Source organism: Vanacampus margaritifer, chromosome 4 (assembly GCF_051991255.1).
Source record: "Vanacampus margaritifer isolate UIUO_Vmar chromosome 4, RoL_Vmar_1.0, whole genome shotgun sequence".
Classification (NCBI taxonomy): Eukaryota; Metazoa; Chordata; class Actinopteri; order Syngnathiformes; family Syngnathidae; genus Vanacampus; species Vanacampus margaritifer.
Window position 1 is genome coordinate 19531739 of NC_135435.1, and position 14764 is coordinate 19546502.

The window sequence follows — 14764 nt, forward strand, 5'->3', positions numbered from 1 at the left end:
ATCTGTGGAAGTTGAAAAAAGGGAACAAGCCTATTTTAACAAAAAAAATTCAAATGTAGAGAGTAAAATTGAAAAGTTGAAAAATCTACTTAAGTACAAATAACTACTTGCACTGAAGTCCCACTGCTGGAATCGGGCCTTTGAAGAGGAAGAAAATGCTCAAAACAGGCCTAATAAGCGGTATATGTCTAATTTAACAACGTCTACCCCCCCCCCCTTTTTTTTTCATGTGGGTGGAGGAGCTCCATGATGAAGTCAGACAGCTTCTGATCAATACCAATTGATCTTCTCTGCTTCGAGACATTAAAGGTTATCGATGTCAGCTTGAGGTCAGCGTGACCCTCCTGGCCGCTTTAATCCACAGTTGGCAACGCTCCATTGAAGAATCTGGTTGAAAGCACCTGAGAGCAGTGCATTGTGGGTTATGGGAACAGAGCGAGCCGGACGAGCCAGTCACACACCTCGGAGCGGATACTGTTGACGGAAGCCGCGCTGCCAGAACCAACTGTGGCCCAGCTGTCGGGAAAAACCGGGGTCGTGTTATGACTGGAACCGACCGCCGAACGTGTGTTTGTGTATGAGTGTGTGGACGGACAGAGCGACAGAACGACAGACTGTCCCACCGCTGGCTCGTATGCATGGATTGAGCCATTCTGTGGCCGGCAGTGCTGTGTAAGCAGCAGCCAGTGTCAGGAAGTGACACCCGGCCGTAGAGAGAACACTTGATCTCCTGCTCGAACATTTGATTTACCTTAAAACAACACCGTCACCACGCTAGTAGATGAGCGTCACCTCTATTTGCCCCATTTAATACGTTCCGGGTTTTTTTGTCTAGCAAATTATGTGACATGTAACCAACACACATGAATCGTTTTTTTTTATTTTTCTTCATGAGCATTGTTTTAAGATTTTTGTCAAGATGCTCCACTGGTGACGAGGTCTCAAGAGATTATCTCTGTGTCGACCTTAATATTATTAACTCATATTGACTGGGGGGGTAAACAATTACACCCGCAGCAATTGAGCCATTCTTCCTTACCAGACTGCAGTTTTTTTCTTTCTTCTTTTGATTAACAGAAAAGAGCTGACTCTACATTTGGTGAGCAAAAAATAGGCAAAAGGTCATAAAAGAAGCTCAGTAAAGCCTCGTGATGTTTTACATCTGATTTTTTGTAGTTATGTTTGTAAACGTAAAAGCCATTCAAAGACTTGTGATGTAAAAGAAAAAGGCTGCATTCAGTAATCTTGCTAGGATTTAAATATTGCTGCTCGTTGTGGCAGGAATGTGACCTGCAGCTTTAAGTCATTTAAAGTTTAATTTAAAATCTGATTTAAAAGACAATTGCAAATGATCGGTCAAAGTGTTTTGTGTGGAAAATAAAAGTATTAACTGTTTGTATCGTAAACCAAAACTCACCTAAACCAGCTGGCTTCTCTATTATTTTTTTGTTGTGACATCCTCCACCCCTCCTGCGACTATAAATAGTATCATTTGTCCATAAACTTCTCTATACGTACGAGCAAATACTCCTTGCACGAGAGCGCCACTGCCACCTACTGTACTGGATGTACAATTACACTTCAGTCTTGTATGGCAAAAATAATTCAAGATATTCTGTGAGGTCGCACGTCCCAACTGCGCCCCCTATTTGAGAAAAACTGACCTAAAGTAATAAAATCACGTTATATGAACTTTAACATGAGTACAAAGGATGACACAGCAAACATGTCGAGAGCTGAACTTGAGTATATTTTCTACTCATACAAAAATGAGATTTACACTCTAAAAGACATTCATGTGGCATTCATCAGTAGAAATATGCTTAAAAAGACAAACAAAATACATGCAGTGTAGAAAAATACACAAAATTCATTACATTTTCACAAAACGCATATCGGGCACATGTGGCAGAAAAACTTTAGCATCGGTTTGATTTTTGCACAGCAACAGAAGTGGGATACCAAAAATGGAACAAATAAATAAAATAAGCATGTTAGTACCCCACTAATACAGCTTGGGTTGTTGAATAATGTATACTTCTTAACCACAAATAGCGTTAACCAATCATAAAACTTTAGCTTCCATTCTTGTTCGTTCTTGAGTTCAAAGATAAAACAAATATCTCTTTTCACTTTTGGTCATGTGCACATTAGCGTGAGTGTACATTTTAGCACCATAGTCCATCATAACTCAGCGAGTACAGAGGAGTATTAGGGGAAAATATTGTACATAAACACTACGCATACATAATTATGCTATGTATAAATAAACGAATAAGAAAATACTACAAGGATCCAGGTCTAATGTGCTAAAAAAAAATACACAATGGGGAAAAAAAAGCTTCAAAATATTTTTTAGATAAAGTTGTGTTAAGAAAATCAATATCTTAACTCATTCACTGCCATAAATTCATTAAAAAAGATTATTAAAAATTAGGGGCAAGAGGCGATTAATTGTTTTTAATTGTTATTAATCACATGACTTCACTAGTTAACTCATGATTAATCACAAATTCTATATGTTCTAAATGTACAATAAAAAAATCTAGGTTTTTATACTCTTGTTAACAAGAGTGGAAAAAAATGTTAAACTAATAGAAATAGTTCAAATGAATTTTTGACGTTTATAGCCGTCAACGGCAGTGAATGAATAAAAAAACGAAAGAAAGAAAATATTAAAAATTCGGGGCGTCAGGCGATTCAAGTTTTTAATCGCAATTAACTTCACCAGTTAACTCGCGATTAATCATAAATTTTATGTACAGTAAAAAAAAAATCTAGATTTTCAACAAAAGTGGAAAAAAATGTTAAACTAATATAAATAGTTCAAATGAATTTTTGACGTTTATAGCCGTCGATGGCAGTGAATGAGTTAATTTGACTTAAAAATAAACAGGAAAAGCTAAAAATGTAATGTTATTGAAATATGATTTTTAAAATTAAAAAAATCCCAACTAAATCTAAATAGTTTGTTTCACTACATGGAAAAAAGACACAATAATAAAAAATAAATAAACACAATATTATAAGCATCTACATTCTTGCAACATTTATCTACTAAAATATCCCCCAATTTTTTCCCCAGACTTTCAAAATATTCAATTGCACACCTAATACTCCTTCGTACAGTTGTAAACAAAATCAACCTTAATCACAACAAGCCTTTTGCTCTCTTATTCCTATGAAGGCGTTCCACAAGTGAGCAGGAGGAAAAACGATTGCTTGCTTTGTGGCATTGCACAATGAAAATCGTGTATTCAACTGTAAATCAGAGCTTTAATCATAATCATAATAACAGGATGGACTGCATAGCCGCGCAAACTGTCGCAATGTGGTTACGTGCTGATGCTGTAAAAATCAAAGTGCATTTTCAACTGCAGGTGGAGGAGGAGGCCTCCCGTTTGTGTGTCGTTGAGCAGTAGTCGGACACGAGCTCAGGATGATTCAAGTCAGGGGTGCAAATACTGCATATTTGACACGCGACATCCTTTTGTGACAAAGTAGAAGTAGAATGGTTGGAGGTTGATTATCGTCTCGTACATTTCGATGCCTTCCGTTTTCAATATTCACACACATTTCAAAAATACATATAGGTATGGTGAGATTTAAATAAAAAAAAAAATAATAATAATAATTCTGATAGGGAGGTCCCTGGACTCAAAAAGTTTGAGAACCCCTGTTCTAATCAAATATAAAAAAATTTAAAAAAACTGTTGAATCTTGTGTCCACTTTCCACATTCACTGTAATGAGCAATGGAACAGCTGTGAGTAAGTTGCTCAAAAACATAACAAGGTTTGTTGTTGTTGTTGTTGCTTCACACTTAAAGGTCAACCTCCGAGGCTTGTGCTTGACATTTCAGCAAAATGAACGACTTTAAGGCACCGTGACGCTTGAATTAAACAGTCGGCGTTGCCTCGTGCGTGTCCTGCAGTTTCTTGTTCCTCCTCACCTGAGCGTACTGATGAATATCAGTCACAGGTGTGGCCATGGCAACAAAATCCAAAAGGTTATTCCACATTGTTGTGTGAGTATCTGTATGATTATGAATATGGCGGCCTGCAGCTGTTAGTGACAATAAGATTAAGATATCAAAATTATTGCAATGTCCCAAAAAATAAAAATGATTCCAGCTCATCTTTCTGTTTCAAACTAGCAGCAGCTTTTGTTCAGTAGTAAACTAAGGCAGTGGTTCTCAAACTGGGTCCCCGGACCCCCTGAGGTCAGCAAGCTGTAGCTTGAGGGTCCACACACACAAAAAAGTGATGGATTTTTCATTTTAACTCATTCACTGTCATTGACAGCTATAGATGTCAAAAATTCATTTGAACTATTTCTTATTAGTTTAACATATTTTCCATTTTTGTTAAGAGTATAAAAACCTATATATTTTTTGTACATTTATAACAGATATAAAATTTGTGATTAATCCTGAGTTAACTAGTGAAGTCATGCAATTAATTACGATTACAAATTTTTATTGCCTGATGCCCCTAATTTTTAATAATCTTTTATTTTTATTTAATATATGTTTTTTACATTTTAAATAATCTTTTTTTTTATAAGGAAAAGATTATTAAAAAATTAGGGGCATCAGGCGATTACAATTTTTAATCGTATGACTTTACTAATTAACTCATGATTAATCACAGATTTTATATCTGTTCTAATACAATAAAAAATATATAGGTTTTCATACTCTTGTTAAGAAAAAGTGGGAAAAAATGTTAAACTAATAGAAATAGTTTAAACGAATTTTTGACGTCTATAGCCGTCAATGGCAGTGAATGAGTTAAAGAAGTGCATGCCTACATATGAGGACCAGTGTGGCTATCATATCTTTAGGCCAATTGAAAGCTCTGATATGATCAGAACATTTCATCACATAAATCTGACATCCGCGCATGTATAAAGTAATCAAAAGGCGCGTTATTACAGTAATAGTTTCATTTTTGGCGAACAATAGTAATAGTACGAGAATAAAGTTGTGTTTTTGAAATTCACTTAAATTGAGAATTCATTTTAAATATTAATTTCAGTAGTAGAGTTTTCAATAATAATAAAAAACATCAATCTGTCTAGCATTTAAAAACTGTCCAAAAAAAATAATTTGTGAATTTGTTAAGAATGCTAAATTTACGAGGTGTCAAACATTTGCCATTGACTCGAGGGCAACGCTCCGCGACCTGTTACCCTTAGGGTTTCGTGATACTTGCTGAAACTCTGGTTGAATATTGACCTCTAAACAATAAACAATAAAAAAGAAATAAAACATCCCTTGCTTCCCTAACACTGGGCGTAAACATTAAAAAAACAACTTAAAACGACAATTTTAAGTGTTATAGTAACACTCAATTACGAATTAGTCATTCCAACACTAAGCAGTTGTGGCTAACATCAGCTAATGCTAGCTCTGTAATGCGAGAGTGCTACTTTGGTGAAGTTGGAATCCGTGCGACCATTTAACAAAATTACGCACTTTTATGTTCGCTTGCCATTATTAATGGCCACGTTTAAGAATTGTGCTTGTGCACATTAGGTGTTGGATGCTACATTCAAATCTTGCTAGCACTTTTAAAACTGCTAAGTCCCACTTTAATATCATGTTATGGCTTTTTATGGGAAAATACGCCCTTTTTCAAATTCTTCTTTTTTTCTTGAATGGCCAACTAGTTTTTACATTTTTGACAATCAGGGGCATACACACCTGTTAATTATGCTTAATTGGTGTGTGGATTGTGAGGGGGTCCCAGGACCCAATTAGTTTGAGAACTGAGCATGAATGAAGGAACTGTTGAGATTTACAAGTACTTGGGTATTTGGTAGATGCTCCCATTGTTGATTGGAATGGAGGACAATGATGTCCACCAGTTTGGAAATCAGCAACATTTTTAAACAAGACACAACATGAGTGCCTTTCACTTAAGGTGTTCAATGACGGCCATGTCGCCTCTTTCCAGGTCCAGACCGTTCATAAACAAGCCGCAGTTCCGCGTCAGCTGTGACGTCAGCCCCGGTAGCCCCGCCTCCTTGTCGCTCTTCTCCCGCTCTTCGCTGTGATTGGCTGACAACGTCCTGCGTGATAGCGCAAGTTCTGGGGTGGGGCTGAACCCGAGCTCGGACGACAGTTTGCGTTTAATGGAAGCGGCTCGCTGGAATTTGTCGTAGATTTCCACACTCACTCTTCGGCGCGTTTCCTTCAACTCTGCTGACACGTTAGCCGTCCATTCGGCCGCGTGGGCGCGGATTTCTCCCACCTGTGGAGTGAGGTCAGTTTAGCCAATCAGGAGCCTGGAGATCATTTACGAAAAAATTAATTACAATATACATAAGAATAGCGATTTGTCCTGCTGTCCATTGAAAATTACAACAACAACAAAAACATTAAAAACCTCTAAATAAATTAATTTATAAATTTATACTAATATAATAATAATAAAATAATAATAATAATAATGCATTATATTTAAAGGCGCCTTTCTTAGCACTCAAGGAAACCGTACAGTTAAAAAAAATAAAAATAAAAATTAAATAAATAAATAAATAAAAATAATAATAATGCATTATATTTAAAGGCACCTTTCTTAGCACTCAATGAAACCGTACAGTTAAAAAAATAATAATAATAATAATGCATTATATTTAAAGGCGCCTTTCTTAGCACTCAAGGAAACCGTACAGTTAAAAAAATAAAAAAAATAATTAAATAAATAAAAATAATAATAATGCATTATATTTAAAGGCACCTTTCTTAGCACTCAATGAAACCGTACAGTTAAAAAAATAATAATAATAATAATGCATTATATTTAAAGGCACCTTTCTTAGCACTCAATGAAACCGTACAGTTAAAAAAAATAAAAATAAAAAATTACTATAATACAATTAATTACTAAAATACAGTAAAAAATATATTGCTATCATTGGCTAACCCTTTGTTGAATAACCAAATAAAATCTAAATTTTATCCATTTATGGCAAAATATTAATTTACTGTAAGCCAACAACTTTATTCTTTTCATCTGCCATTCCTGCTCCTATGAAAAGTGTCTCTTCGCTGGAGAAAAGTGCACTGATTTGCACAAGTTGTGTTATATTTAGAGCAGCAATGAGTCAAGATGCACGTCCAGAGGAGGTTATGGTCATGCTTTATGCAAACTCTCTCTCTGCAGAGACTCACACTAATAACCTGCGAGTGTGTTTAGGTTGCGTAAAGTCAATTGGATCAGAGAAGTGTTTCATCAGTGAAACCAAGTTAAGTGGGTGACAAAAGTCTGCTTGGGACCTGGCGCCGCTCATTACAGTCACTGCACTGAAAAGAGTGTGTATCATATTACATAATATTGGTGGACAAAGTTGCGGGTCACAAACGGAACATGCACATTCTGGCTACCGAGCATTTACATGACCACATTTGCCCTGTCATATTTTGTTCTCAAACTTGACAACCACTTACCTCTTCTTTGGTCCTCCTGGAAATGACTCTTAACCAGTCTCCAATCATGCTGAGGATGGCGGCAAAGTAGGCCAGTCCAACCAGAATCCAGAACCACACAACCGGTTTGTAGTAGTCCAAGTACTCGATTTCTGACCCCCCTGGAAGCGTTCACATCGTCACACATGAACCAAACACAAAGCATTTTTTTTAATAGGTACTTACCTGCAACAAAGTCCCCGAACCCGATGGTGGTCAAAGTGATGACCACAAAGTAGAGCGACTCCAGCGCCGACCAGCCCTCGATGTGTTGAAAGATGGCTGCCGGGAGCGCCACGAACAGCAAGCAGCCAAAGAGCACAAAGAGCAGCGTCGAGATCACCCGGATCTTGGTCTGACTGATGTTCCAGTGCTGCACGGAACACACGCCGGGTGAGCGCGCGGTAAGCGACTGCGGATGACTTTTAAACAAAAATAAAGGCAGCGAAGTGACACTTAATGTAATTAAATAGAGGTTATTTACTAGGGAAGCGTATTGCATTCACTTGGGGAAAATAAACAACTCCTGTTTTTCTGACTATTTTTGGGGGGACCTTTGTTTTTTTGAGTATATATTTTTTAATTTTCTGTTTTTCTGAATATTTTTTTTCTGTCAAAATAATATTCCGGAAAAAAAAACAAAAAAAAAAACAGGGACACTATATTCAATAAAACAGAAATAAAATAAAAAAGCTCCCCCCAAAAAAGAGTCAGAAAAATAGGACTTTTTTGTGAATGCATGAAGTGAATGCAATACACTTCCGTAATTTACTCCAACTTTGATTGAAAAAAACTATTCATTTAATTAAGAAGCCTACATTTAAAGGCGCAATTAAATACAAAATATTAACATTGTTAGTTGAAATACTACTAATGTAGCAAATGTTGAATAAATTCTTATTTTACATCATAAACTGATCAATATTCACTAAGTATCTGACAACAAAAAAATCTGATACACCAAATATCTGAAAGCTTTAAATGTAGGTGGAATTCACTTATATCTATGAAATTGATTGTTGACTACTGATGAAATATAATTACTTTATACTCAATTCTCAGCTGATATTTAAACAATAAGAAAATAATTGACAAATAATTCAAATTTGAATAGATTAATATATTTCAAACTCCACATTGTCATTTTTATTTATACAGTAGGTTACTAAAATGCATTTTGTAAATATGAATTTAGAACATTTGACAGTGCAGAGATAATAGTCCTGTAATATTTGTTTGCATTAATTTAGCCATTTCACCTTAAATGTAGTTAATTCAAATGTATTAATACATTTTGATGCTTTGTTTATTTATGTAATTAAGTAATTTAATTGATTTAAATTTTATTTAAAAATACAATTAAAAATACTAGTGACATTTACCATTGTGTATATACATTAAAACTAATATTACACAACTTGTTAATTAATTCTGATTAAAATAAGCATAAATAATAAAATAAAAATGAATTGCAGGACTTCACTAGTTAACTCACGATTAATCACAAATTTTATATCTGTCCTAAATGTACAACAACAAAAATCTAGGTTTTCATACTCTTGTTAACCAAAGTGGGATTTTTTTTTTTAACTAATAGTAATAGTTCAAATGAATTTTGACGTTTATAGCCGTCAATGGCAGTGAATGAGTCAATATCAGATAAGTGTTAGAATCCATTGGAGTATGCAAGTGTATCTAATAATGTTAATTAGTGAGCGTATGCCCAACAATCAAAACTTATTGATTATCACCTTTAGTACATTTGAGATGAAAAGCCACAATTGCTAAATACAGTTGCCAACACAGAAGCAGACGTTGCGCAATATGACATCACAAAGAATGCCCTTGGGTTCATTTGGGACAGAAACTGAAGCCGTCGTCCAAACCGATCTGACCTTAAAGCCATTAAGCTTTTTTTAGGTGGCTGACACAATGAACTTTTGTCCTCGTTTCCAGCCGTCGTCGTCATCATCATAATTCTCTCAAAATCCCTCGGGAGCCCTTAATCACTCAGAACCAAACTGCAAGCTGAACAAGTTTGGGGTCCAGCCCAACCTTTCATTGATTAAGGAATTGATTAGGAGCTGCGTCGGGAGTAGACATTTAGGAAATGGGCAAACTCCTTCATTGGAAAATTCAATTAAACAATTACCAGTACCTTGTTATTGCGCAATATGAATTTATACTGGTGTGAGTAAAATCGTACTTCATGTCCTATCACCAACATTGAGTGAGTAATATTTTCAAGTTGGAATGGTTTCAATCAGTTAAGAAATGTATAATGTATCACTTAAATTTGGGAATCTATATAAATAGTGTGCAAAGGTGGGAATTGTTGGAAAGCAGAAAATACTTAGATTTTCTACTAAATGTTCTGACAGCTTTTAAAAGTAGTTTGAATCCGTTTAGAAATGTAGAAGGGAAGTGTGTTGAGCAAAATGATAAAAAAATAAATAAATAAAAATGTTTTGTGGAATAACACATTTGTGAATGCATTTAGCCCAAAATCAGGTTGTCCATCTTGTAAGCGAACCGTGTTGGGCTTTTGCCTAAATTATTTACGATACATTATTTTGTGGCTTTTCTGCTCGGGGCGTGCTGACATTTAGGTGTACCTGCTCGCGTGTGTTCACCTGCACTCACCACAAACATCTTCTCCACTCTGGCGATGATCTTTGCAAAGATGGTGCCCAGCTGGTCGCCCACGCCGGCCAGGAGGAAGCCGAAGAGCGGGATGCCCAACAGAGCGTACACGATGCAGAAGATTCGCCCGCCCTCCGTGTGAGGCGAGATGTTCCCGAAACCTGCAGAAAAGACGAGAGAGTGGACTTGGAATACGTTCCACTGTTACCTCCACCAAGGCAGTCTCAAAATAAATTGAGTGTGCCATCTAGTGTTCAACAGTGGAATTACACCCCAAAGTAGCCGAGCGTTATACCAAAATAATTATTAACTGTACAAAAATAAATTGAATGTAGCACACACACACACGCACACACAAAGTAAACATATGGTCATGAGAGCGCCACTGTGCACTAGTTTGATTACTTGCAGGAAGCAGATGTCAGATCGATGACAAAAGTGACGTCCTCAGCGTCTTTGTTACATAATAGCTTATTTAGCGTGCGCGCCTCCTACCGATGGTGGTGATGACAGTGCCGGCGAAAAAGAAGGCGGAGCTCAGGTCCCACAGGCTGCTGGGATTGGTGAGCGTCCCGGCGGGGTTCACTCCCGAGCGGATGGCCGACACGACTTGCTGGAAGTGAGAAGGACAGGCAGAGACAATTTTAACCGCAAATTGACAAAGTGGAACACTACGGTGTAAAGGAAGATACAATGTACTCATTTACTGCCATTGACGGCTATAAATGGGAAAAATATTTGAAATATTTCTATTCGTTTAACATATTTTCCCACTTTCGTTAACAAGAGTATGAAAACCTAGATTTTTTTTATTGTACATTTAGAACAGATATAAAATTTGCAGTTAACTAGTGAAGTCAATGCGATTCAATTATAGTTAAAAAATTTTAACCGCCTGACGCCCCTAATTTTTAATAATCTTCTCCTTTTTTAAATCGCGTCAGGCGATTAAAATTTTTAATTGTAATTAATTGCATGACTTCAATAGTTACTTCAATAGTTAACTCACGATTAATCACAAATTTTATATCTGTTCTAAATGTAAAAAAAATAAATCTAGGTTTTCATATTCTTGTTAAGAAAAGTGGAGAGAAAAAAATGTTAAATTAATAGAAATAGTTCAAATGAATTCCTGACGTCTATAGCCGTCAATGGCAGTGAATGAGTTAATATGACAAAATAATAGACCTCCTCGCTTGAAAATTGACAAATTTAGACGATGTGACTAAAGTTGTGCAATCTGGAATTCAACCAAAACTACACTAGTTGAATTGCTGTCATGTACTGTATGATGTCATGCAAGACTTAACCCTCCTGTTGTGTTTTAGGTCAAACTGACCCATTTGAAATTTGGAGTAAAAGTTGGTAAGTAAGTAATTTTTTGATATAAGACTTGGCTTAATTCAACATATCCAACAAAAATGGGAAGTGTATCCATTTTTGCTAATACATTTTTGTTACTTAAAAAAAAATCTCTGGGAGAGGAAATATTGATTGATTAGCGATGGAGTTTTTATGAGATTAAAACAAAAGATGCCTGTTGAAATTTTAAAAATTTGCAATTTATTTTTTATTTTATAACTAAGCAAAAACTGGGTCAAAATGACCCATGAATATTATTGCTGTTCTTGAGCGGGAAAATGAATTATAAGAATTGTTTGTTAGCAAGATTAGACGCACACATAGATTTCCTGATACTTTTGGATAATAAACCATGACCCCGGGTCAACTTGACCCAGAATGTTACTAATTCAAATCATTAAACACACCTTCGGGTCATATTGACCCAGAAACATTAATGCTGTTCCTGAGAAATAAAAATAATACACTTGTTAAAACGAATTATTTGTATGTGGATTACACACATTATTGACACATTGTCAAAGTGACCCAGGATGTTTTTACTAATTCAGAGAAACAAATGTAACACAAGGGTTGAAATTAAGTATTGCCTTTGTTTCTAGTGAGGAATTAATCATAAATAAAAAACGTTGGAGGTCAAGCAGCTTCTCGGAATAGATTTTTATTCGCCACCTGAGAAAGTAAGGAACTGTCCAAGGTGCTGACACTACTGAACTGGCAATTCTTCACTTCTTGAAAAATTTTCCCACATTGACTTGTAAAGTTTATAGGTCACATTAATAGTCGAAAGAGTTTTGAAATGATACTCGTTTTTTTTTTAGATCACAAAAATCTGGCATTTGAACAGTTGTGTGTAGACTTTTATTTTTTATTTTTTTTACCTTAACCAGATCCTCCAGCTGACTGTGGTTGACGCACGAGTGTTGGGCCAGGAAGTCCAACTTCTGAGTCAAGATGGCCAAGCGTTGAGCACTGATGGAGAAAAATGGATTGTTCACCTCACTCATTTTCAGAAATATTTGCTTGTGGGTACCAAATCCAGTTATATTTAAATTTCTAAAAATAATCATTATATTTTGTTTAGCTGCTGAAGTGGCGTGTGGTTTATTTTGCTCAACGTATATATCATTATGTATTATTGTTACATCTGGGTTCAGTATTTAACATAACGCATTGATACCTTTCATGTGGCTGCTCCAGGGACCTGAAGACGGCCGCTCCCATCACCAGGTAGAGGACAATCAAAAGAAAGATGGCGGTCACCGTCTTCCTTTTCATCACCGTGGCAACCACCTGCAAGACCTCAACTGGTCAGTCAGCCAACACGCGCGTTGCAAAGAAGGTAAGGAACGAAAGGAAAGCGCGATGACGTCCCACCTCGCTCTCCTCTCGTGGAGTCAGCGTGACGGACTTTGTGGAGAAGGAGAGGCGGGGCTTGGTGTTGTGAGTGGCCGTTTTGGGGTCCAGTAAGTCTGGGGCTGCCACTGTCGGAGGGGATGAGGAGGGGGAGGAAAAAAATAAAAGCATTGGCTGGAATTGTGTTTTCCCACACTGTCTCACTTCACTTGCTGCGGCCATTTAGTTGTTAATTTTAGAAGTCTTTATAAATAAATCAAAGACAAGGCTTTGAAATGGCCTTTCAGTCCTGACACAAGAAAACGCAAGAATCCGCTCCTGCCACTTTCAGCGACAACATTTTTACAAGATTACAGTAACAGCACAGTACAGTAAGAGTGAATGCACACCAAAACGCAACACTAAGCTAAATATAGCAACTTTATTGTTTACGACAGTGATTCAGCTACATCCACTTAAAATAATTCGTAGCTGTCCAAGTACCGGCATTATGACCTACGTTATAAAAAAAAAGTAGAATAGTGGGCCTAAGTGTTCATCATCAGTGTTCCTAAAAAGTATGTTTCATATTATTATGAGGCACTCATTATGCACAGTTTGAATGTTAACATGGTGCTTGAATACAGCAACAACAACAACAAAAGTACTTCATGTTTCAGTTAAAATGTTTGCACGTAAAAAATGAGATAAAAATTGTACAGTAAAAAAAAAAAAAAGTACATGTATTGTGCTTAATTAAAAATTAAATACAGCTAAAGTGTACATAACAAATGCACTGTAGTGGATTTTAAAAAGTCCAAGACATTGTTGCACAATGCACAATTGCACATTTTCAACATTCAATTCTGTGATAAAAATAAAAAATAAAAAATCGCATACCACAAGAGGGAGCTCAAGTACCACTAGTGGTTCCCCTACCACATGTTGAGAATCACTGGTCATCAGAACTGGTAGCTTGTTGTTGACAACAATTAAAGGTAAATAATAATAATTTTTCTGTAGCTCACAAGTGGTTTAAAAAATATAAAATGTGTGTGGAAAAAAAGTACTGTCAACAATTTGACACTAAGATACAAAAAATATTCTTGCTCTGCTGTATTTTTTTGTTGCAAAAACAGAAATTCATACAATATAGATGATGTACACCTCCTGCCTAAAAATGCAAAACACAAAAGTTGTTTTTTATTACAAGCTAAACATTGCCTTTAAAAGGACTGTCAGTGTGCTAGTGTTTTAACATTTTCATTATTGTAGTATAAAATAAGACCATTGTGCTTATAGACTTGTAGTATAAACTCTAAGCCAACAAAATGAAAATATTTTTGTGATGTCATTATTATAAACGTAATATAAAAAGTGCTTGTAAAATACTATTGCTATCTACAATCAAGTAGTTGATCTGATTTATATCGTTTGCATATACAGTACTAGATTGCTGCTTTGTCTAACATATTACAAACCGACCTTATTTTTTTCATAATTTGAAAAGCATTATAATGTTGCGTTACTTGACTGAGACTGTAAATAAGTCTATTGACCTAATGAATAACTTTCTTGTAACTACCTCTAGTTAGATAATCCCGAATGCAATCAAGTATTTGTAAGTGGTACTCACTCCTGGATGAAGCCTATCCAATGCCCTCCGCGCTCCTCTTCTCCTCATCCGACGCCCTCACTGCGTTTTGGGGAATCTTTCCTCCTCTTGGTCTCTCCTCCCTGTGATGCTGAGGCCTCCTCGTCTTCGTCCTCTCGCTCGTCTTCCTCCTCTCTCCTCTGCTGAGGCCGAGCCAGCAGCAGAGTGTGGTAGGAGCTCCACGTGTGCCACACAGGTGTTGTTTTGCTCTCCGGCATGCACGCTGCTCCACTGTGCTCCCTGAGCGAAGGAGGGATGGGATAAAACAGAGGGAGGAGCAGGAGGAGGAGGAGAGAG

The 14764-nt window shown here is 36.4% G+C and overlaps 1 protein-coding gene across 1 annotated transcript; it reads right to left on the bottom strand.

Moving 5' to 3' along the window:
* Positions 1-4742: 4742 nt before the first annotated feature.
* Positions 4743-14691, bottom strand: kcnk2a (potassium channel, subfamily K, member 2a). The gene is made up of 9 exons (XM_077564864.1): positions 14450-14691; positions 12856-12962; positions 12659-12771; positions 12360-12450; positions 10612-10729; positions 10117-10277; positions 7660-7846; positions 7456-7595; positions 4743-6256 (listed from the first exon to the last, which is right to left on the bottom strand). Coding segments are annotated over exons 1-9 (1257 nt in total). The 5' UTR covers positions 14451-14691; the 3' UTR covers positions 4743-5917.
* Between the last annotated feature and the right edge of the window lie 73 nt (positions 14692-14764).

Excerpts from the sequence above, each read along its gene's own strand:
- kcnk2a (XM_077564864.1), bottom strand. Across the intron at positions 12,772-12,855 it reads CTCCACGAGAGGAGAGCGAG|GTGGTTGCCACGGTGATGAA; the intron begins GTGGGACGTCAT and ends GAGGTCTTGCAG. Across the intron at positions 6,257-7,455 it reads CCAGGAGGACCAAAGAAGAG|GTGGGAGAAATCCGCGCCCA; the intron begins GTAAGTGGTTGT and ends CTCACTCCACAG.